We start from the raw sequence: 23191 nt of genomic DNA, 5'->3' as shown, positions 1-23191 counted from the left end.
CACCCGTTACAATTTTGGAAATGTAGCGAATACTTTACGAGTTAAGAAAAAAAGTAACGCCTGAGTAACGCCGTTACTTGTAGCTCGTTACCGCCAAAACTGGTGAACGTAAATACACATAAAATGTACGCTTACAGAGAACGGTATTTATTTAGGTTCGAACTAAGATATAACTTTAAAGTTGGAGTCACTGTGTAGAATAAAATTCAAGATGATTTAAATTGTAACTTAATCAGTCCGATTTTATTATTATATGTGAATTCAAATAGTTTTTTAAACAATATTACAATTTTATTTTTATTTAGCGTTCGTCTATTATTCGATGCTCTTTTTGTGCATTTGTTTTATATTTAAATTAAGGAATTACAAAGAAAGAAATATTTATATTGGGTTGAACACGAGCACGAAGAAGTGGGTTTGTGAGCAAGTAAGAACGTTGAGCTTTCTTTCTACCATTCGCTTCGTTAGACAATTATGTAGCATACTATTCAAGTAAAAAAGATGCGAAAAACACACTAGAAAACTACTGCCTTACTGAAAGAAAATCGGAGCAAAAAAGAAAAAGTGGATAAAGCTTTTAAACCTAAAAGATTATCAAGGTGTTTTTTTTCTATGTCCGGATTTACTCAATAAAAATATGTTAAATAAACTGAGGCCAGATTCACGAAACGAGCTTATGCCAACAATGTGCCTATGGCAAAACTAAAGAACAATTTCGTAGTCACGAAACAAAATTATCTAAAGTTTTTCGCAGGCTACAATGGAATTCTAGGACAGCTCCGGTGATTTCTTACGCACTCTTTTAAGGCGCGTTCCACCGGCGATGCGATCTAGTCGCGCGATAACTTTCATCACGAAAGCGACCATCGCGGGCAAAAAGTGACGCGATTTGAGCAGTCGCTACTCGATCCGACATTTTTGCGATGCGATCTAGTCGCGGAGCGGCTGAGCCAATCAACGGCGTTCGGAGCGAGAGTTTTCGAAAAACGACTCGCCAACGAAGGAGTTGGACTCGCTCATCGCGCACGGCGGTGTGACCATCAAATTGTTTTGCGATGCGATCTAGTCGCATCGCGCGACTGCTTACATCGCCGGTGGGAATGCGCCTTTACGATCAAATCAGCACAGCCAACAACGTTGCTTAGTTACTTCGTCATGACCCTCAACGTACATTTGAGTATAAACCGGATGTAAGCGATTGGCGAGCGACGAGACGAGCAACGGCGACGAGGACCTCTTTTCGTTTGGTCAATCGCGCGACCAGGGGTTTCTCCAGGAATCGAAATTAGAAGGGGGAGTCTAAATATTTAGGGGGGGGGGGGGGGCATTGAGAATAGAGGTGTCGTTCTGAATTAGGGGGGTGCCTTCAGAAAAACAAAGCGGGGGACGTACACCCCCCTAGGGGATCTGTTGGGAAATCCCTGCGCGCGACGAGGAAAACCACATGAAAGCGAAGGGAGCAAGCGACAAAGACGATGAGCGACGTTTTTTAGAAATACAAAAAACCGAGTGACGCGACGTGCGACAGTGAGAAATCTACGTCGCTCGTCGCTGACTCTCGTCGCTGGTCGCCTTCGCTCGTCCAGTCTTTCGCTAAATCTCTTACATGCGCTCCATCCTTTATTTTTCTAAGTACTCTTCTCGCGCGTCCCGACTCCAACCAGCAAGAAAAACGAAAAAAAAATGCTTGAAACCGACCACGATGGACATGAACGTTGAACCACAGGTGTCTGAAAAAACGTACAATGGCAACGATCCCACCGACAAAGTTTGGGAAGATTGAAGTTCCTATAGATAAAAAATTATGTCATAGAATATTAAAATTATTCACGAGCCGGCTGTATTTGCGTAACAACGCGCAGAGTATAGGAATACGACGACTTATAAAATCATAATAATGTAGCAACCTAAGGGAGTTACCAAATACCCTTAGAATGCTAGCAAACACCCTAAAAATAGGGTGAAGACGATCTTAGCACCATCGTAGGGATTTTTTATAAGAGCAGAAAGTTTACAAGCAACAAGCATGACATGCAGTTCTCACCTGCTCAGAAATAGCAAATATAGTCGCAGTGAATCGCGCGCGAGAGAGTACTTATGACACTTGTGACTGATATACTATCTTGTATACTCGACAACTGAAAAGCACTCATTTACAAATAAATTTCCTCACAATTACGTAGGTTATATGTAGGTTTCTTGGTTCTGGTCAATATATCACGTAATCCGTTATATTTCCGCGCGCGCAGCTCGCCAAGCAGGCAGCGTGCGCGTGGCCTAACGGTTATCGCGCCTGCCTCTTACGCGAAAAGCCAGGGTTCGATTCCTGGGAGCGACGCATCTTTTATTATTCCTGCAATTTAGTTTTCTGGTAAATTCGAGAATCCTGTTGTTTGTTCGATGTCCGTATGTTCTACACGTCTAAAACTCTACGCTGATTATTCCAGAAGCTCACGCATGTACTACATAAGGGGCTCCGCGTGGCGAGCCGCGGCCAGTCTCGCCCCAGCGCTCGATCCTGCGGTTTCGCCGACATCGACGCCCGCGACGCTCTCCTGCTCTCTTCTGTTTCCTTTTTCTTGTATTAATTTTGGCACAAGTTCGCCCCATTAAACTTTCAGTTTATCTTGGGACACAGCGCGAACAACAGACGTGGACGAAGAAGAAACACACGGGACGAGCGCTGTGTCTGTTGTTCGCGCTGTGTCCCAAGATGAATTCCCGCCAACTCGCCCAACTATCCATTCTTCTAAGTTTAGTTTACTTTAGTTTTCGTCGCCTCATCACTTATCATTCATGAGAATATATATACTAAAGGTTTATTTTTTAAGTTTTACGTGTATGTTTAAAAAAAAGCCGTGAAAGCTACACTTGTACGGTTTGAAGGGGTAAGTTGTACGACCAGGGGGACATAGTAAAGGGGGCTAATCGTAAGAATCAATTGACTGATTGATTAAAAACGTTTAATTACCTTTTAAATTAGTCAAAATAGACATATAGTTCCAATTAAAAACTTGCTGTGCCACATCGAAAACTACTAAATCTATTGATGATTGAGGTTTAGTGGCGCAGCAGCATCCAAGGCCATAATGCGCCAACAACTATGACTATTGCAGGAAACCATGGTTATAGAGAAGAAAGAGCTGTAGTAGCTTGTGGGCTATAAAAACTGTGAACATAAAAGAATACACACATGGCCATAATTCCAGGAAACATGTTAAGTTATAGCTGGTCTAGTAGTCGAATATCTCTAAGAAAATTGAAAACGGACTTGTGTGGTATTAGCGGTTCGTCGCCGAGTAAAATAACTAAATATAATGGGGCTCTTGGTAAATTCCTGCAAAATGTCTGTGACGTTCACGGTCATACATAGGGCATGCAAGTAAAATGTGCAGGATGCTTAATGGTATGTTACAGTGTTCGCACTCTGGAGCATCCTCCCCTCGCAAGAGGTGCCCATGTGTAAGACGTGTATGACCGATTCGGAGTCGACATAATAGTACCTCATAAAATCGCTCACGATGACGTGCACTCTCCCATTCTTGAATTAAAGATTTTACGGCATGCAACTTATTGTTCATTTCTTGGTTCCACTCCTCTTGCCACTTGCACTTTGTAGATTTTTTCAGGGCATGTTTATAATCTCTGTAGGGTATCTTGTGCAGATCCACTTGTCGATCCTTAGCAGTGCTCGCTGCACGGTCAGCATCCTCATTCCCAGGAATTCCTACATGGGAAGGTACCCAGCATAATGTTATTTCTTTCTTCCTTTTTGATGCTGAAAGTAACCGGTTCCTTATTTCTAGAACAAGTGGATTTTAAACATCCCCCATTGTGTCAAGAGCTCGTAAAGCACTAAGTGAGTCAGTGTAAACAATTGACTTACGGATCTTCTTTTTAAGAATGTGGTCTATGGCAAAAAGTAAGCCATAAAGGTCTGCGGAAAGAATACAGGCACTATTGTTAATTCTTTGGACACACTTCACAGAAGCTCCACCACTGAGCAGCCTACATAGGAATCAGTTATGCTCCCATCAGTGTAAAACCTTGTGAAGTCTCCGTACCGGTCCTGGAGTTCGAAACATTCTTGTCTCATAACTTCATTAGGGGTCTCTTTCTTGTTGTATTTTGTTAGTTTCAGCTCACAGTGGATGGGCACGAGGTCCCAAGGAGCTATTGAGTTCAAGCGTTGCACAACTGAGGGTAGCACATTCAGCCCTACGGACTCAGCGGAAGAACGAATTCTCATGGCAAAAGGTTGAACAAATGAAGGCTTATTTATGAAAGTCTGCTCATAGTGTACTTCTTCTATGCAGTCCAGGGTCGGGTGACCAGGAACAGACCTAATTCGCAGAGAGTACAAGAAGACTAATTCAAACCTCCTTTTCTCCAGTGAGGGCTCATTTGCCTCTACATATAGGCTGAGTATTGGAGATGTGCGAAAAGCTCCAGTGGAAAGTCTGAGCCACTGATGATGAATGGGTTCCAGCATCTTGAGAACCGATGCCCGCGCGGAGCCGTACACAATACAGCCATAATCAAGTCGGGACCGTACGACTGAGCGGTAGATGCGCAATAAACAACACCGATCAGCCCCCAGGATACGTGCGACAAGACCTTTAGTATATTAAGTGATTTTACACATTTCATTTTGAGGCTCTTAACATGTGGAATGAATGTCATTTTAGAGTCCATTATAAGACCTAAAAACTTGTGTTCCTTTTTTACTGCAATAGGGACTTCATACATATTTAAGGAAAACTCAAGTAAAATTCCGCGGCGACGCGAGAAGCACACACAAACCGTTTTCTCATGAGAGAACCTAAAACCATTTAGATCCGCCCGTTTGACCAAATTGTTGATCGCAAGTTGAAGTCGACGTTCACAGGTGGACGGATTACAAGATGAGCCTGAAATTTGTACATCATCAACATAGAGCGAGTACTGAACAAATGGGGGTATAATACGAGAAATTGAATTCATTTTTACGATAAAAAGTGTGACGCTAAGCACACCGCCTTGTGGGACTCCATTTTCTTGCGAGAATTCTTTAGAGAGAGTTGCCACAAGATTCACACGAAAAGTGCGATCCCGGAGGTAACTATGGATGGCACCTAGCATTCTGCCCCAAAGACCAATGTTGAACAAATCCTGCAATATGCCGTAGCGCCAAGTTGTATCAAATGCCTTTTCCAAGTAAAAAAAGACAGAGAAGCAATGCTGTCTATTTACAAAGGCCTCTCGCACAGCAGTCTCAAAGCGGACCAGAAGGTCAACCGTCGATCGAGCTGAGCGAAAATCACACTGATAACGGTCAAGTAGCTTGTTTCTTTCTAAGTAAAATATAAGCCTTTTATTTATCATCCTTTCTAGTGTCTTTGAAAAACGACTCGTGAGAGCTATCGGCCTAAAGCTAGATGAACAGGTAGGATTCTTTCCTGGCTTCAGCAGAGAAATTATGACAGCCACCTTCCAAGATGAGGGGAAGCAACCTTCAAGCCAAATGCGGTTGAACAAATATAAAACAAGCTCAAGAGTTGATGGATGGAGGTGCTGAAGCATTTTGTAATAAATGCCGTCCGGTCCAGGAGCCGTCTGTTTGGACGAATGAAGTACCAGCTGTAGTTCAAATAGTGTAAATAGTGAATTATAGGGCTCCTGCAAGCTACCTGACAAAGGAACTGCCTTTTTCTCTGCCTGTAGCTTGTGTCTCTGAAATGACCGAGTGTAAAGTTGAGAACTTGAAACAAATTCGAAATGCTCACCAAGGACATTCGCCTGTTCTTCTAGGCTGGCAGGGCATACTCCGTTGTGGTTCAGGAGTGGGACAGAAAATACCCGGTTGGAGCCTTCACGTTTATGCACACGGTCCCAAACTTCCTTCGAGTATGCACTGCTATTAATTGAGGAAGCATATCCTCTAAAGCTTTGCCGCTTGGCTCGCCGTGGGATAAGCCTCGCTTGCGCTCTTTTCTTCTTAAAACCGATCAGGTTATTTGCCGTGGGATAACGCCTGAGAATACCCCATGCACGATTCTGTTCTTTCTTTGCCTGGCGGCAGTCTTCGTTCCACCACGTCTTTGGCCTTTTTTGACAATGTGAGGACTTCATGGGAATGGCAAGCATAGCGGCCTGCAAGTTGTGCTGAGTAGTGTGCTCGGTGACATCGTCGATGGAAAGATCATCAAGGAATGAACATGCTATAAGTGAGGCTTCTGTAAAGATTGACCAGTCAGCCTTTTCTAGCTTCCAACGAGGGGTACGTGTTAAAAGACCAGCAGGAGGATGTTTGAACTCTAAAATGAGTGGAAAGTTGTCACTCCCATATGAATTTCGGATAACCTTCCTTAAAAGCGAGGGGTTCAACGAAGGATGACAAAATGAAAGATCAATGGAAGTAAAACTACAAGTTGCTGAACTAAAATAAGTGGCTTCTGTTGTGTTGAGCAGACACAATCCTGTCGAAAGAAGAAACCGTTCAAAGAGTGCGCCCCGAGAATCTCTTCTACAGCTTCCCCACAAAGGATTGTGTGCATTGAAATCACCTAAAATGATGTAAGGCACCGGAAGCTGGCTAATTAGATTATCTAGCTCCTCGTACTGCAGCTGATATCCCGGGGAGATGTACACTGAGCAGACGGTAATCACTTGGTCCAGCAGCATACGGACAGCGACGGCCTCGAGAGAGGTTTGCAAAGCCACTTCAGTGGACGGGACCATGCGTTGGACAACCACTGCAACACCACCGGAAGCCACAGACGTGTTTAACCTATCTTTCCTGAACACTTTGAAGTGTCTAAGCACATTTGAGTGACTTTCCTTAACGTGCGTCTCCTGCAAACAAAAGGCAGCAGGGCGGTGTTCATTTAATAAAAAGGTGATGTCGTCATAATTTGATAAAAGTCCACGACAGTTCCACTGTTAAAAAACAGACATGATTAATGTTAGGCAGTTAGCTTTTCACCAGAAAGTCACAAGCTTCGTGTAATAGTAGCTAAAGCAAAACTAAGCCAGTCACAGGAGGTAATTTTAGTAAAATGTGAAAAGGACATGAATGAAGATTTAATGAGTCTGCAAGAAGGCAGCTCCGACCGAACCTTTGGGGAAAAACAATTAAAAATAAAGCCCCAGGCGAGGTAGTCGCCAGTAGTCCTCTGGTTGGTCTATATGGAACTGACCCCTCCGACCTCCAAGGGTGTCGTGACTTCGGGCCGAGGCCACTGGCGAGGGAGTCGCCGTTACTCCTCTGTCTCGGCTGATCCCTGGGAGTAGGTGGAGCAATGGAAATGAGCAAGATATCTTGGTGTCGTGAGGTTAGTGTAGTGACTAAGGATGTAGGATGATGTTCCGGTTGAAAGAGCATACCAGCCTTGTAGAGTATAATTGTCACTTTGGTGGAACAATTGATTTTTGCTTTTGTGCTTGCACTTGGGGACCTGCCACTTCATGTCGTCTGGGTCAGACGCAGGAGTGGATGGTTCGGCACCCTCCTCCATTGGTTCTGCCTCCTGGGCGGAGGCTGTTCTAGCCGGTTTAGGAAGGTTCTGGGCACGCGGTGGGAAACCCCCGGCCCCGACCTCCACCAGCCGGAGGAGCAGAGGTACTGGGCAGGCAGTCGCCCAAGCCTACCTGCTCCTGCCCATTGGGTGCTGGAAGAGTGGCACAAGAATCGTGCCGCTCGTTGGATGAGGACGCTCCCTCCGAAGAATTCGGTCGGGTGCGTGGTCCCCTCTCCTTGGAAGGAGACCGCGAAGCACTGATAGATGCGGACACAGCCGACCCATCTTGGGTAGGGGAAACAGTCTCTGAGCCCTCTACATGAGAGGGGACAGGCTGCTGCCCCGTGGAATAGGTACAACTCCTGCTGGAGGAGGATGTAGGCCTACCAGACGAGAGTGAACGCCAAGGAAGCTGAAGCTTCAGCTAGGACGCTGGGGACTGCAGTGGCTTCCCAGCATCCGGGAAGGACGTCTGGGTTGCCACCGCAACCTTCAATGGTGCAGGTCCCCGCTGCACCACCTGTGCAAAGCCGCCCTTGCGCAAAAACGCGAAGCGGCGACGCGCCTCTGGGCATGAGAGGTTTTCTTTCACTTTAGGTGTAAGAATTTCCTTCTCATCTTTCCACGTCTTACACGATCTGGAGTAAGCAGGGTGGGGCTCTTGGCAGTTTACACAGAGTGCGTCGTTGGAACAAGAGTCTGCTGCATTGTCAGTTTTGCCACACTTGGCACATGTCGCTTTGCCGCGGCAGGTCTGTGAGCCGTGTCCAAATCTTTGGCAGTTGAAGCACCTTCTGGGGTTCGGAACGTAAGAACGAACTCTGCAGTAGAGGTATCCAGCTTTCACAGACTCAGGAAGTGTGGTGGACTCAAAGGTAAGCACGATGTGCCTAGTCTTCAGCTCTTGGCCGTCACGACGCAAGGAGATGCGCCTTGCAGCTACAACCCCCTGGTCAGAAAGGCCCTCCACTACTTCGCTCTCAGACGCGTCCAGACGGTCGTCCTCCGAGATGACTCCTTGGATAGTGTTCAATGTCTTGTGGGGTGTCACTGTAACTTTGTAGTCCGACAAACAGTTGAGTGCAAGAAGCGCAGAACTCTGGTGGCTGGTCTCAATCTCTACAAGCAAATCGCCAGATGCCAGCTTCTTAGCCTTAAAGTTCTTTCCAATCACACCGTCTAGGACTTTCGCAACAAGAAATGGTGACTTTTTTGAGAGTTGTTTGTGGGTTTCAGAGTGCAGTACCAAGAATTTTGGGAATCTGGGTGGAGTAGAGTGTGTCTCGTGCGAGGTAGAAACTTCGGTGCGACCCCTTTTCGGGGGCCGATCAAGACAAGCATTGTTACGCAGACCTATAAGAGATGGGAGGAAAGTTCAGTGCCCGGGTGCACCGCCTACCACGGAGCCCAACCCGGGGGTAGGTAATGTGCCATAGCAAGATGGGCTTGGCTGACACAATTACTCTACCAGTGCTGCCCGGGCACTATACCCTAGTGTGGTTGCAGGGACAGGACCTGTTTCCACTCAAGGCTGGCCCTTGCCGCCTAAGGAGGTGAAAAAGGAAGGAAGAAAGTGTAGAAGAAAAGAGAAAGAGGAGGGAGGAAAAGTGAAAGAAGGAAAAAGAGGGTAGAAGAGGCGACTGACTGAATCATCCTGGTCGGGCCAAGCCAGGACACCCGTCTACGAGAAGCAGGGGTCGAAGCGGTGTATTGCCTTGCCCGGGGAGCCCCGAAGGGTCCAAACATACCCCGGGCTCAGCTCAACCACCAGGGTCCCCTTTTCCCCGGACACGGGTACGCCACGCACAGCCAGACGTGGGTCGGCGAACCCACATGGCTCGGGGTTCGTAGTGACGCCACTCACCAAGCACCTACTAAAGTAGGTGCCCCCTGCGTGCGGGTATGGTGGCCCACGTGGCTGGGGTCCGTGGTGACGCTACTCACCAAACACCTAGCACCTAAGGTGCAGGCGCCCCCTGCGGGGCTCGGGGTCCTTGGAGATTATAATGCAATTAAATGCAAAGGTGCAAGCGAGCTGGACAACAATGACGAAAATAATCCCTGGAGAAGGGGAACAAGAGGGACAAAGGACAAACACAAATCTCCAAACACAGCTAGGTGACTGGTGCGCGACCGAAAAAATCCGCCTGTAATGGAGAGGTCCCGGGTTCGATACCCAAACCAGGCGGATTTTTTCGGTCGCGCACCAGTCACCTATCTGTGTTTGGAGATTTGTGTTTGTCCTTTGTCCCTCTTGTTCCCCTTCTCCAGGGATTATTTTCGTCCTTGGAGACGCCACTCTCCAAACACCTGCTTTCACAGGTGCACCCTGCGGGGAACTACTAAATCAATAACTTTTAGAAATACTTTCACCGCGTGGGAGGCGTAGCAGTGCACTACGAGTACCACTCGTGCAGCGGGTAGAAGGTCATGGGGCTATGATAAGGGACGGAAAAATCGCGAGGGCGCGTTATCGCAGCGGTAGCCTTGATCCTGCTGCACGGGTGGTAGCTATAGGGCACTACTGCGCTTCTCACGCGGTCAAAGTCATTCTAAAAACAACTTATTAGTGATTTTGGGTGACGCTCAGCAAGTTTCTAATTGGAGCCATAGGTCTATATTCGCTAATTAAAAAGTGAAGAGTGAAGTAAGAAATTTTACTTCATTATCCGTCGAATAGTTTTGATAAGCCCACAGTAGTATGTCCCCCTGGCGGTTTGACTTACCTGCCAAAACCGCATAAATGTAACTTTCACAACTTTTTTAAACAAGTATGTTAAGCTTATAAAGCACCCTGTATATACTACGTTAAGGAACGTCTCTCCAAAAACCATTGGTACAAGCAATAATTGTCCAATGTCGTCGCTAAAACAACATCGGCTAAACCTGGTGTCAGCGTGGCGAACATTCTTTAGAAGAGGTTCGCCTGACTTCACCACTGTACGCTGCACATCCTTGTTATAGTCTTTATAAATAACCCCACAATATTTCACGTTTTAAAATCTGCATTAGGTCTAAATAAGGGTAATGAAAGAGTATAACCGTGATTGTCGACAGCGTTTTTATACCCCTGAGCCTGCAACTTTTCCTAGCGTTCTGCTCTGCAAAGTGTCTTAAATGTGTTAGTTCCCGCGCGGAAAATCACTTTGCTGAGCTAAACTCACGCGCCCTTAGCCTTTCTACATCATAGACATTTTTGAAGCGGGTGTCTTTAGTATTGCCGGTCGGAGAAGGTGACAACGGCAGAGAGGTCATTCAGTTACCCATAAAGTGCAGCTTAATTGGTATGTTGGAAGAAGCATCACCTTGCATTCTTGGGCTAGAAAAGATAGGCATGCTAACAAAAATGGGAAGATTAGGCATTTTATCCCACTCTGCAGAGGCAATGTTCAGCTGTCAATAGGACCACGATCCCTTTTACTTCGTTTATATTTTGACTTTTCCGTCTTATTGAGATCCATATTTTTAACAAATTGACTGACCTTTCCCGTTGAGGCGCTGATACCAGCTTACAGTTCGTACCAAGTTGATAGTGACACATGGAGCATGAAGCGTGAGACCGCTCTCGGCCATTGGGAGAAGCAAACGATCACCACACCTCCCCTTTTTGCGAATTACACTAAAGCTAAAATGCGAAAGCGCATTTGCTAAGTTGGCTGAGTTTGTGTTTAGGCAAGTTGGAGATGCGCCGCTAATCACAGAAAATGAAGCTGACAAAGCAATGAGGCTCCTGAGTGCACCTCATACTATCTGCTCGTACACCCCGCTCCCGTGATCTGCTCTTGATCCCGAACGTGATTAAAACAAGTTGTCACCCTTGGATTTTTTTAATAAGCTCATACATAATCTCCTTTGTCCCTTATTCAGGGGAATACGATTACCAAACCAATAATTACTAACACTAATGCATTCAATTTATTATTCAGACGTGCTACCTGAAGCTTTCATTTGTCAACAAAACATGCGAGCATTTTTAGCTTGCCGAGCTAGAATAACCTTGGCTATGATCATGATAGAGACGTAAGCGCCACCCTCGATGACTTTCTTAACACGACAAATATATGGCTCTTCGGCCTCCCACCGAGTAATACAACAAAGGTTCCAAACAGTTTTCTTGCTTTTTTAATTTCCTCAATCTAAATGAAGACCCTGCGTGGCAATAAAGAAGGAAGTATGATATGGAGTAATATGATTATTTAACACAGTCCGTTTAATTGGACGTCAATAATTTTATATAAGAATAAAGCAAATGCGTCAAGAAAGTGATCTTTTATGGGCTATTACAGCATTAATACTTCAAAGTTTAACAAAATCTCTTGTAAACTTCTTCGCATATCTTGAATTTCACGGCCTTTCAGATATACTACTGTAGTTCAATTATCCGTTAAGTAAAATGAGAACTCCCATCACCTCAAACACAAAATATTGCTATGTTTGCAACAATTATTTCACTAACAACTTTAGACATGCGTTTGAAACTTTGTATTGCTATAACTACTGCCAGGAATAACGTCTCTTGCAGATTTGAAAGTTCTAGTTTATACAATCAAAAAGATCTCCGTTCTGACATTTTGCGACTTTACGGCTATATTTGGAGAACTGTAAAAAAACAGTAATCAATTATTAAATCAAAACCTCGCCCTCCTCTGCTTCAGTATGTTCATGACGAAAAATAAGTATCAACATTGTGTTATCGTTAATGGTCCCTTCACAAACGAGAGCTAGCAAAGGAAAGAACGAGTTCGTGCCTTCCTATTCGCGACACTATAAATATGCGCAAAAATAAAATATAATATCAGCTATACGAGAGAACATAGGATTATACTTCCTTTCAAATAAATTTACTAATTAAAAAATGTATTCAGAATTATATCAGTAACGATCGGCCAAAAAGCACATATTTTGACAACATCAGTGAGACCGTCCAATACAAAAATGGTATAATGCCGCCTATGGAAAATTCTATGGCAGGCTATCACGCCTTATGACCTTCTATAGTCGGCCATAGAAATACATAAATACAGCTACAGCCAGCTATAAAAAAATCTATGGCCTTGTGTCTATAGAATGGGAACCAATCAATTTTCTTTAACCTTCTATAGAAACTTTTATGACCTGGTGTTTAAAGACTGGGAAACAATAAATTGTCCTTACCCGCCTATAGAAAAATTAATCACCCCGAGTCTAAAGACTGTGAACCAATAAACGTTTCTTTTCCCGCCTAAAGAAAATGTTATGACCCCAAATCTAAAGACTGGAAACCAATCAATGTCCTTTACCAGCCTATAGAGAATTCTATGACCCCAAGTCTACAGGCTGGGAACCAATAAATTGTCTTTACCCGTCTATAGAAAAATTTCTGGTCCCGAGTCTAAAACATCCTTCTCCATGTTCGCGGCGGCAGCGGCGGTCGAACCGCCGCTGCCGCCACGAACATGTTTAATGGCGGTGAAGGCAACCTGAGGGCTTGATTATCGCCGCCTAGAGCGATCCCACTACTACGGTATATATAACGGAGGCCATAACGGATGGCGTATGGAGTTGCGGGAGTGACTAACCGACCTACTAAAACTCTCAACACCGGCTTTTTAACTTTCTGTCTTGGGGAACGTGATGTTTTCAAGCGGTCGCATTCTATCCCCGAATTCAGACTCATTTTAGTCGTCTGCTGAGATACCGAAGTCATGGTTTGTGGGTCTTTATCACTCCCGGCACTTACTTTTTATAGGAAAAACGCTCCAAGTTAGAAAATTAAAATAATACTACATTTCTGTAATACCGGTGACAAAGCATAACCCAAGTTATGTTCTCTGCTGTTGCAACGAGTCTTGAAAAGCAGTTATATTGTTTATTTGAAAAATTCATTGAAATACCTGTGCAACGATTGCAATTAATTATTACCCCACCAAAACTGAAAATAGATTACACTGACACTGAGCACTGCAATCAAACTATAGCATGGTTACAATGGTCAGCACCAGCGTACTGCATTTCAACACTTCATTGTCAACATGATTCATAAAACTTATTAAAACGATGATCATTAAATTATAGCTAATTAGCCTAATGATTTGCACTTAGTTTGCTCAGGGTGTTGAATTAAGAAATAGGGACTATTCCATGAGATAATTAAATTAATATATTAAGTACGAGTAATATTTGCTACTCGACAAATGATGACAGTCACCAGAAAAGTCGGATTCAAAAATAAGACTACCATATATAGAGCTAGTGGGAACTTATCGTACGCAGAGAGTGAGGTAAAGGTTCGGTGTCGCTGCGTTGTTGCTGTTGGTGTGGGGTGTTCTGATTGTGTTCTGTGTGTTCAGTGATGTATGTGTATCTACCATGCAGCGTTCAAAAATCTGGGGGACTAGAAAGAAAATTAGAGTGTGCTGGCTAAAGAAAGCTGTTGGAAAACCCATACAGCCTTCTCTAACTGACCATATAAATGGCTGAAGACCCAAAGGAAAACTCATAATCAGCCATAGCAAGCTGGCTATATAGAGCCATAGGACGACCCACTGAACGTCGGTCGTCCTATGGCTATAGAGAGCTAATGCAACCAAAAGAAAAGCTATAGACAGCTATAGCATTTCGGCCTAAGAGAGCCGTGGGGTAAGCCATATAGAATTCTTTAGCCAGACGTTAGAAAAGCTAAAGAGCGCATTGGCTGGACAGTGATAGGGCCATAGAAAAAGCTATAAAGGTCCATAAAGGCGACCATAAAAAATGCTAAAGACAGCAATAGAACATACTTTAGCTAATTGGGCCGAATAGCTATTCTATAGCCTGCCATAGGATATTCCTGTATGGTGTGGCCCTTAATGTACTGTTTGTAAGTTTTTCTTTGTTTACCGACGTGGTTAGCGTATTATGCTTCAATATTTGAAGGTGTTTCTGGTAGGTTTCTTAGACATTACGTTTTCATTTCGTTTCATTTCATTTCATATTACGATTTCATGAGTCAAATTAGATCTGTTAAATTAAATCCAAATTAAATTAAACGCGATTCTTTTATATTAAAGAGGACAAGTGCACAGCAGGACTCAATGAGAACGACTACACTTGGTAATGTTGATAGAGACTTGAAGTCGACGGTGAGAAATGTTTTATATTTCTGTGCCTAGAGTTGGACAGTCATTACACAAACTCTAAGAACACCAGTTAGTCTTGTGCCATTTCTCTACTCATCTACATACCCAGATATAATCTTAATTTAGTTTTACAAAAATAGTTAACTATGACAGTACCCCATATTATGATTAAAACTCTCATGTTCGCCACTCTATTCATTTGCACGATACATATGAAGTTTTTTTTCATTTCATTGTAAAAGCGCAAGCGATGCTTCGTCACAGCTAAACTTCATGATAATTGTGCTGAAAAGCATAAAGACGCATCATCACTACAAACAGGGACGTAGCCAGGGCTGGGGGGGGGGGGCAAATGGGTCCCGCCCCTCCCCCCCCCCCCCAAAATTTTCTATTTTGCTGGGGCCTCCTCTCCCCCCTTGTCCTCGTACAGCATTTAGCCATGCCCCCCCCCCCCTTCCCGCCCCCCCCCCCCCCCGGAACAAAATCCTGGCTATGCGCCTGACTGCAAGTATCTGAAAATTAAAAACTTGGAGTAAAATATTTAAAAAAACACATCGTTCTACTGTTGGTATGGGGACGATACAACAAGTCCACTTCGTGAAAAGGCAGTATGCAGAAAGTACTTTCGATTACACCACTGCAGCAATTTACTGTTCAAAGGACGAGTAAGATCACATATAAAAACATAAATATAGTAATATTTCATTCGTATGCCATGCGCACTTCGTAGCATTTACAAAATTGTATATTTTATGAAAATGCTTGCAGTAATGTCACGGTAGAGTGAAATAATTTTTATGAGAGCAAGACGAAAATAAAATGCAGACGTGCAAAAACACTAAAAGAATGCTATTGATTCAAGATAATAAAAATTCGTATGTCGCGTTTTGTATAGAAACCACACGCATTCAGGGGTGAGTAATTCTAATTAGATAAAAACAACAGTATTTTTGTCACATAAAAAGCTTTTTCTCAAAGAAGCCATCAAATTCTGGGTTTGTTTTGGAGCTATAAATTATGGTGAAATTGTAGTAATAATTATAATAACAATAAATTAAGTATATTAGGCTGGGAAGAGCCGAGTTAATATGAAAATATCAACCCTGACGATGCCGACACACTTGAGGCATAAATATGACGTGCTATCGGATATACGTTCACAGCTATTTCGTTCTTTCCGTGGTTCACTTGAGAAACTTTGTTTAGAGAAGTACTTCGTGTGTGTTTCTGTCTTCATTTCAAAATAGTAATCGAAGAACCAGTGACTTCATGCCAGAGCTTTTTTATATTCTGAAGCTGCACGTGAAAAATACGGTTAGGTCAGACAAACACAAAATTTATACTGGTTGTTTTTTTGTAGAAACATGCATCTTGAATTTAAGCTTGTGAGGCTAGGAAGACTTTAGTTAGTATGAAAATATCTACCCTGTTGATGCCGACACAATTCAGGCGTAAATATGACGTGCTACCTCATTTACTTTCATAGCTCTTTTGTTCTTTCCATGATTCACTTGAGAAACATTGCTTACAGAAATACTTTGTGTGTTTTTTCTGTCTTAATTTCTAAATATTTAAAGCACCACTTTTATCAAATATACATGGTTTCCACGGGTTCGCATAAAACTCGAATATACTTGCGTGATTTATATTAGGTATCCGTTTGCTTTCATTTCAGATGATAAACTACAAAGAGTTGATTAGAAAGGAATTTTCTACAGCGAAGACAAAAGTTCCCTTAACAGATACCCAAATTATTATTGTAGAGAGCACTGCCTACTACGACAAGGTCGAAAAAGCTCTTAAAGAAAATAAACCGTAAGCAACTGATAATATATATTTTCTCTAACTTTACACCACAACTGATAGAACAACTCCCCAAAATGTTACGGTGCTAAGCATTGCAGTCCTTAAAAATGATATGCATAAAAACACAAAATAATATTTGTTCCTATATGGCCTATTAATTAAAAAAAAGCCTTGTCATGTTATCATAAAAGAGATGTATACTTCAGAATTTCCAAAATATATGTTTCACAAGGACTTTCAAATTTAAAGTTCATGATTTTACATATTTCGAATTTACAGGGTGTTTGATATTGGATTCGAAGATATTTATTTATATTTAAATCCATGAAAGCTACACTAATGGTGTTTGTGAAGGCTAGTTATACGGCCACGGGGACATAAAATAGAAGGATAGTACTCAGCATAGGTCGAATAATTATCTCAACTTTAATAATGAAGATTTAAGTTAGCAAAAATAAACATGTGGTTCCGATTAGAAACTTGCTGAGCGTCATCGCTGAAAGACGGTGAGAGAAAGGAGTGCCTGGTTGACGCTATCATATGCTTCAGATGAACATTAAAAAAATTGGTATGCAAACGCAAAAGAAACACAAAAACGCATCAGACACGAAAGAGCGCCCGTGTCTTACGTGTTTTTGTATGTCCCTTGTCTCATTCTGCGTTCGCATACAAAGATGTTTAACCAACACGCTATCCCAATAGGCCATTTGCGATGTCCCCCAAGAGCCCCGGCCCGCGCTAAACGAATCATTGGAACGGTGATCCTTTAGCCCCTTGGTGAACGGTAATTTTAACCCTATTCTTAGTCACATAGGTTTTTAGCGTAATTCGGAGTCACCCTGAACAAGCGCCTGATATACCCCAATGACCTGTCATATCGCTTTTAAAATTTCTCCTCAATATCAGCGTTTTTGATACTGTGCATGGTGTACACCCTTCAACCTGGATGGGCTGCAGAAATCTCTTACATTATTATCATGGTGATATTAGGTTGGAAACGCAAAAGGTCTATAAACAGCCCCGCGGACTCCGAGCTAAATCCTGGTTTTTGCTGTTGTGAAGTATCGGCCTTTTAAGAAATTCGTGCTCAAACAACAATCACGAGAATGATAATATTGTAAGAGACATCTGCAGCTCAGTCAGGTTCGAAGGTGGACCGCATGCGCAGTATCAAAAAATGCTGACGTTGACGAGCAAATTTAAAAGTAATATGACAGGTCCTTGGGGTATGTCAGGTGCTTGTTCAGGGTGACCACGAATTACGCTCAAAAACTGTGTAACCATGGAGTTGATCGAAAATGAGCGGTCGCAAGCGAGCTGAAGGAACACCGTTTCCATGATTCCTTGAGTGCGGGCCGGGGCACTTGGGAATACTGCAAATGGTGCATTCTATCTAAAAAAAAATTGTCGCCACCGGGATATCACCTTAGTTCCCACCATGAGCGAAGCGGGCACTGTGCCACAGACCACAGGCGCTTCCTCTTTTTGTTATCGCTAGTTATGCAAGACACGCACAGAGTTTCGCTCGCTTTTGCAATGCGCAGCCTAATAATGGTATTTGTTGAGGAGACGTCCGCACATCAGTCTCACTCAGCGCTTCCACGATGGCTGCAGTTTCTGTAACGTTGAACCAGTCTCACGGCGTGTCCTGGCATTTGAGCGTGTACCTTCGCGCGAGTGTAACACTCCGGCGCAAACTGCGTTTACAAAATCGCCGTCACTTGATCCAGCCGCTGCACAATATTCAGCCCACCTGGAAAACTCAAGAGACACCCAAATGAAATAAAAAGTTGCGAGTAAAATTAAACCTTATATCCATTTAATCTATTTATTTCTATTTAGAAAAAAATAACCTTGATATCTATAAGTTTCAGACCGCCCGCGTACCAGCAATCCCGTACGGAAATGTCGGATACAGGCCGGAATGAAAAATGCCGGTTCCACCAAGACCGAAAATTGGGGCACCAGTTTGTATCCAGCCTGGAACCGCGCATTTCCAGTCCCAGTTTCAGAGACAGGCGGTGCACCGCCGGAATTCCCGCTGCGCACACCACTAGACTCTACAAAACAATTTCGTGCTATGCCCTTAGCCGTTACAAGCGAGAGATCGTCACGATTTCAGACCCAGGCGGACTGGGTCTGAAATCGCGACGATCTTTCGCTTGTAACGGCTAAGGGCATCGCGCGAAATATTTTGTAGAGTCTAGTGGTGAGCGCAGAGGAAATTCCGGCGGCGCACACGGTCGTCCAGGCGTCGTCACCAAACACACTGCACAGAACACACAGCACGCACAAGCAAAGTATCCAGTGTTAAGTGCATCGGGAAGTTCCGGCGGGCAAGCGGTATCCGAGTTGTCCAAGTATTGTCGCCAAGCACACCAGCGCCAAGCGCGTCCAGATGCCGAGTCAAAGTGCAATGGGTCGGCAGCTTCACACTATATAAAGATTCAAAGCCGAGGTCATTGGGTATCCATCCAGGGAAACGGTGGGCGCGTCAGTATCCGTGCGCAAACAGCGCGAACGTCGCCGCCGGGCGAGCGCCGACCGACAGTCCCCGACGAGAGCAAAGAAGAAACTAAACTCTCGGACAATGTTGCTACAGCTCCCCAGAAAATAGTAGTAGATTTTAGCTTGAAAAATCAGCAAAAATCAGTAGATTTCTAAATTTTGGTACTCTCTTTTTTCTAATTATAATGCAATTAAATGCAAAGGAGATTTATGTTTGTCCATTGTCCCTCTTGTTCCCCTTCTCCAGGGATTATTTTCATCATTCTTTTTTCTATTAGCTTGTTTGTTTTGTACGGTTATTGCATTGATCATTTGCACATCACATGTAAGAAATGCCACAAAAAACAAAAAGGAGCAGTGAAGAAGAGTAGAAACTGCACGCAAATCAAATTTCCCAAGACCTCTTCCTGCAATATCCGGAAGTCAGATTCCGCGTGATTACAGGAGTATCAGAAATCACTAAAGGCCCGTTCACACTCTTACAACCGAGTACGACCGAGAGAGACGAGACTTGTTGAAACCTCCTAAAATTTCTTAGGACGAGAGGATACACTGGGACGTTGGCGCCATCTATGCGGTGACCCTGGAACTGCATTTCACAAGAGCGAAGGTTTTGTGGGATTCCCGATGTCATATGTGCGTAATACCCATAAAAAAGGCTCGTTTATAACGTTGACAAAAATTTCTCGAGCCAAGAAGGAAAGGATAATACGCGAGAGAAATCGATAATATGCCGGACCGCTAAGTTTACAATGCAACCAAATAGATGGCGCCAGTGTGTCCTCTCCTTGTAAGAGGTTTTAAGGAACCCAGTTTTAAGAGGTCGCAAGAGTGTGAACGGGCCTTTTGTCTTTATCGCTTAGTGGCTTGCTCAATCAAGTACTTTCACACTTCTTGCTCTTTGAGTGTAATATCTGTTGCCAGAATTTTTCGTGTTTTAAAGGGGAGGGCCCTCGAATGATATTTCGGCTGGACGAAAACTTGCGCTGAGATAGACCTCACGCAACGTAGTAACACGGAGAAAAAATTGTGATGGCAAACTTCGGGTTATTTTGGAAGTTATAAGCAAATTAAAATCGCGCAAGCCGCGATGCATACGGCACGGCATGAAAGGCCCGAAGCTAGGTGCGCCCTCTCAGATGGCCGACTGTGCCCTCGCTTTGTAGTGACTCTAGCATTTGACAAGCCTTTCTCTCCCTTTTCCATTTTGTACACCAATCCACCCGTGTTTAGCTTAACTATCCCCTGCAGTCTGTTTTCACCCGCGCGCGTACATTATTGGCTCTCACTTTTCTCCCTCATTTCCTTTTACAACGCCTACACACACACACGCAAACACGTGAAATTACCCACTGAAGTGCGCCAAAATTACTCGAGGGCGCGCCTTGGAGCGAATAGTAGTTTTGGACCACGTGTAGGCAAAAAGAAGAAAACTCAGTAGATTGAGTGGTATTATCACTGAATTAGCAGAATTGTGAAAAAATCAGTAGATCTACTGATAAATCAGCAGGAGTGGCAACACTGCTCTCGGAGCCACAGTCCCGGAGCATTGCCGCCGACTGCAACAGGCAAAGCCAGGCGCGCGCGCGGAAAACGCCCGCTCGCAGCGCCTGCGTAGCGGATGCGCCTGTCCCTAACACGTGACCTGCAAGACACCGCGGAAGTTCCCCGCCGACCCCCCCCCCCCCTCCCCCCATCCCTCCCTCCCCTCCTCCAGTCACGCATGTGCGCGCCCGCTGGCTGGGAGCAGACCCTACTGGAACAAGGGGAGCGGATCGGATCCACCGATCGCCGTGCGATTCCAGAGCGTAGCGTTTCACTGGATCCGACTGGTTACACCCAGAATCGCGCTGATCGGAACTGTCCACAAGTTTAGAACTCCGTGGATCAGAACTGGAACCGCTCCGATCTGGCATTTTCGTACGGGATACCTCATCAGCCGAACTTCCGGGCAGTAAGGCTAGCTCTGGCACTTGTTTTGCGACTTTAGCCTGTAGTTGCCAGATGAGAGCCGAACTATCAGGAAGCGAAGCCTAACTTTGGCACCTCTTTGGCAATTTGGGTCCAAAGACTCCAGATGACAGCCGAACTACCTGGCAAAACGCCTAACTCTGGCGCTCGTTCCGCGATTTTGTCCAGAAAGAACACATAACTGCCGAAATGCCTGGAAGTGAAGCCTAATTCTGGAACTTCTTCGGCGAATTAGGGCCAAGATACCCCTCCTCTTGTTAAAGTAGGCGAGATTTGCCTCTACTGTGGCTTCCGGGCGGTTCAAAGAACAAAACTTCCAGATATTTGCCAAATTTTGGCCTAGAGCTCTGTACTACCTGGGATGTTAAGTTTACTACAACGACTGCTTGGGATGAGTCCCCAATGCCGATAACTTTGGATAGTTGCTTACGCGTACGTACAATGGCTGCTCCAATATGTATGGAAGACATCTGCAAAAACTAAATCATTTACTTGGAAAGAATAAGGACGCTAAGGAAAAGTGGACAACTAAAAGACGATCAAACGAAGCGCTCACACACAAGATAAAATGTAATATATTTCACAATCAATTACCAGTCACAAGAAACACCTGAACAAATCACCCACTGCCATAGAAACATTTCATAATGCAACAAAAACATCAAATCAGTCTCACCTAAAGCAATCGAGAAAGGGTTCCTTGATATCTTAAACACGTCTAAAATTTATGTTATCATGGGATTCAGAAGTCACGTCAAGCTTATGTTTATTCTCGACCTTCAGCATGCATTCTCAATTAAAGCAATCATGCACAGCCTAATATCTCGGAGGTAAGGTTTCCATTGCTACGGAAAAAAAATTATATTTAATTTATTTCTCTGCAACTCCGGTATCATAGGACAAGACATATTCTAGAAGCGATGTAAATATCACTTTCTAAGAAAGCTTCGACTATATCAAAAGCGCGTAAGAAAATATAACGAGCTCATGTGCTCTTTAGACGTCGCGCTAGTTCTATAAAAATACCTGCTAAATCGCAATGCTTAGACGAGTTCGTCTCATGGTCTGGGCACAATACCGTATAGTCAACCCAACGCATTCCAGACACGGTTCATAAGGTGGTTCAAAACTCAGCTGAACCCGAATGACTTTCCCATAAGGTGGTCGAAACCCTACCCAACGTTTGGGTGAAGTTCGAGATATGAGACTACCTGAGACCGCGCAGACTAGTCTACAAGGAAATGGCTGAACAGCGCAATTCATTATTTTATTTTTGCTGGGTTATGTGTCTATTCATATATTTTAATTTAAAACATGTTTCCAAACTTATTTCTTGTGTATATTTAGTGATGCGTGAGAGTTTTATATAAAATAAACCTGTTGAGTAAGTATCCCGTACTATATTTGAGGATTATAAGTTTAAGATACCGGATAGACCTATGACCCTGCTATAATGTTTGTGCATACAGCCCTTTCTTTATAAAGCGTCCAGTTCTTATCCTGGAGCAGCTGGTGTTACTTATTTATTTAGTCTTGAATTAACATAAAATAAATCCTGAAGTTCATAAAGAATTCCGGCCTGGAAGGTTACTTTAGTCGTAAAAACAGGCACAAGATGAAAATTATATTTGATGCATATAGGTGCAATATTTACCTTTTAAATACTATCATTTCTTTTTCTAGTGCAAACTACAGTATTTAATATGCCTTGCACAAGCTATTAATTGAAACATTTTGACATTTTCAAGTTTGATTGTTAGAAACATTTTACGTGGCTAAATATACATGCTACAAAAACGAACCTCAGATCTAAAAGTAGCATTGACAAAATGTTATATCTAGATTTTATGAATATTCAACAAGCATTGTCTTTATGTAAACTTTGCGGCGGTTACTAACAATTTTTTTTAGAAATAGAACGTGTGTTAGCCATCTGCCCGAGCACATGAAGTTTAGAGACCAGTGCGACCATGACCGCCGTTGGTGTGGACGTGCCTTCAGCACTGGGCATGCACAGTTACTTGACCTCACGCGAATGTACGTTTCCGTGCACGCGCAGTGCAGACACCTTGGCACATTTTGGGGGGGGGGGGGGGTTGGGGGGGAGGAGGAGAGAGGAGGCGGTGACAAATGCGGGTTTGATTTGTAAACAGCGCGTGCGTATGTACAGTGGTCTAAGCTTTTAATAATATCAAGCGAGCGTCGACCGCCGGGACAGCCAGCGCTGTGCCGCGGAGGGAAGCAGCGGCACGGGAGAGATTAGGCGCTCGCGCATAAAGCTCTTTCTGTTGCGAGCGTCGTCTCCTAGGC

At 43.9% G+C, this 23191-nt stretch overlaps 1 protein-coding gene across 1 annotated transcript in view; it reads left to right on the top strand.

Moving 5' to 3' along the window:
• Nucleotides 1-16415, top strand: part of LOC8036255 (neprilysin-2-like) — a 76086-nt gene extending 59671 nt beyond the window's left edge. Inside the window, exons 7-8 of the mRNA XM_040220010.1 lie at nt 14528-14599; nt 16272-16415. Coding sequence (XP_040075944.1) covers nt 14528-14599; nt 16272-16415 — 216 coding nt within the window. The remainder of the gene's footprint in view (nt 1-14527; nt 14600-16271) is intronic.
• Nucleotides 16416-23191: the final 6776 nt, after the last annotated feature.

This window comes from Ixodes scapularis, unplaced genomic scaffold (assembly GCF_016920785.2).
Source record: "Ixodes scapularis isolate PalLabHiFi unplaced genomic scaffold, ASM1692078v2 PGA_scaffold13__105_contigs__length_92229423, whole genome shotgun sequence".
Taxonomy (NCBI): domain Eukaryota; kingdom Metazoa; phylum Arthropoda; class Arachnida; order Ixodida; family Ixodidae; genus Ixodes; species Ixodes scapularis.
The sequence above is the reverse complement of the archived record's forward strand: the minus strand, read 5'-3'. Positions and strand labels throughout refer to the sequence as shown.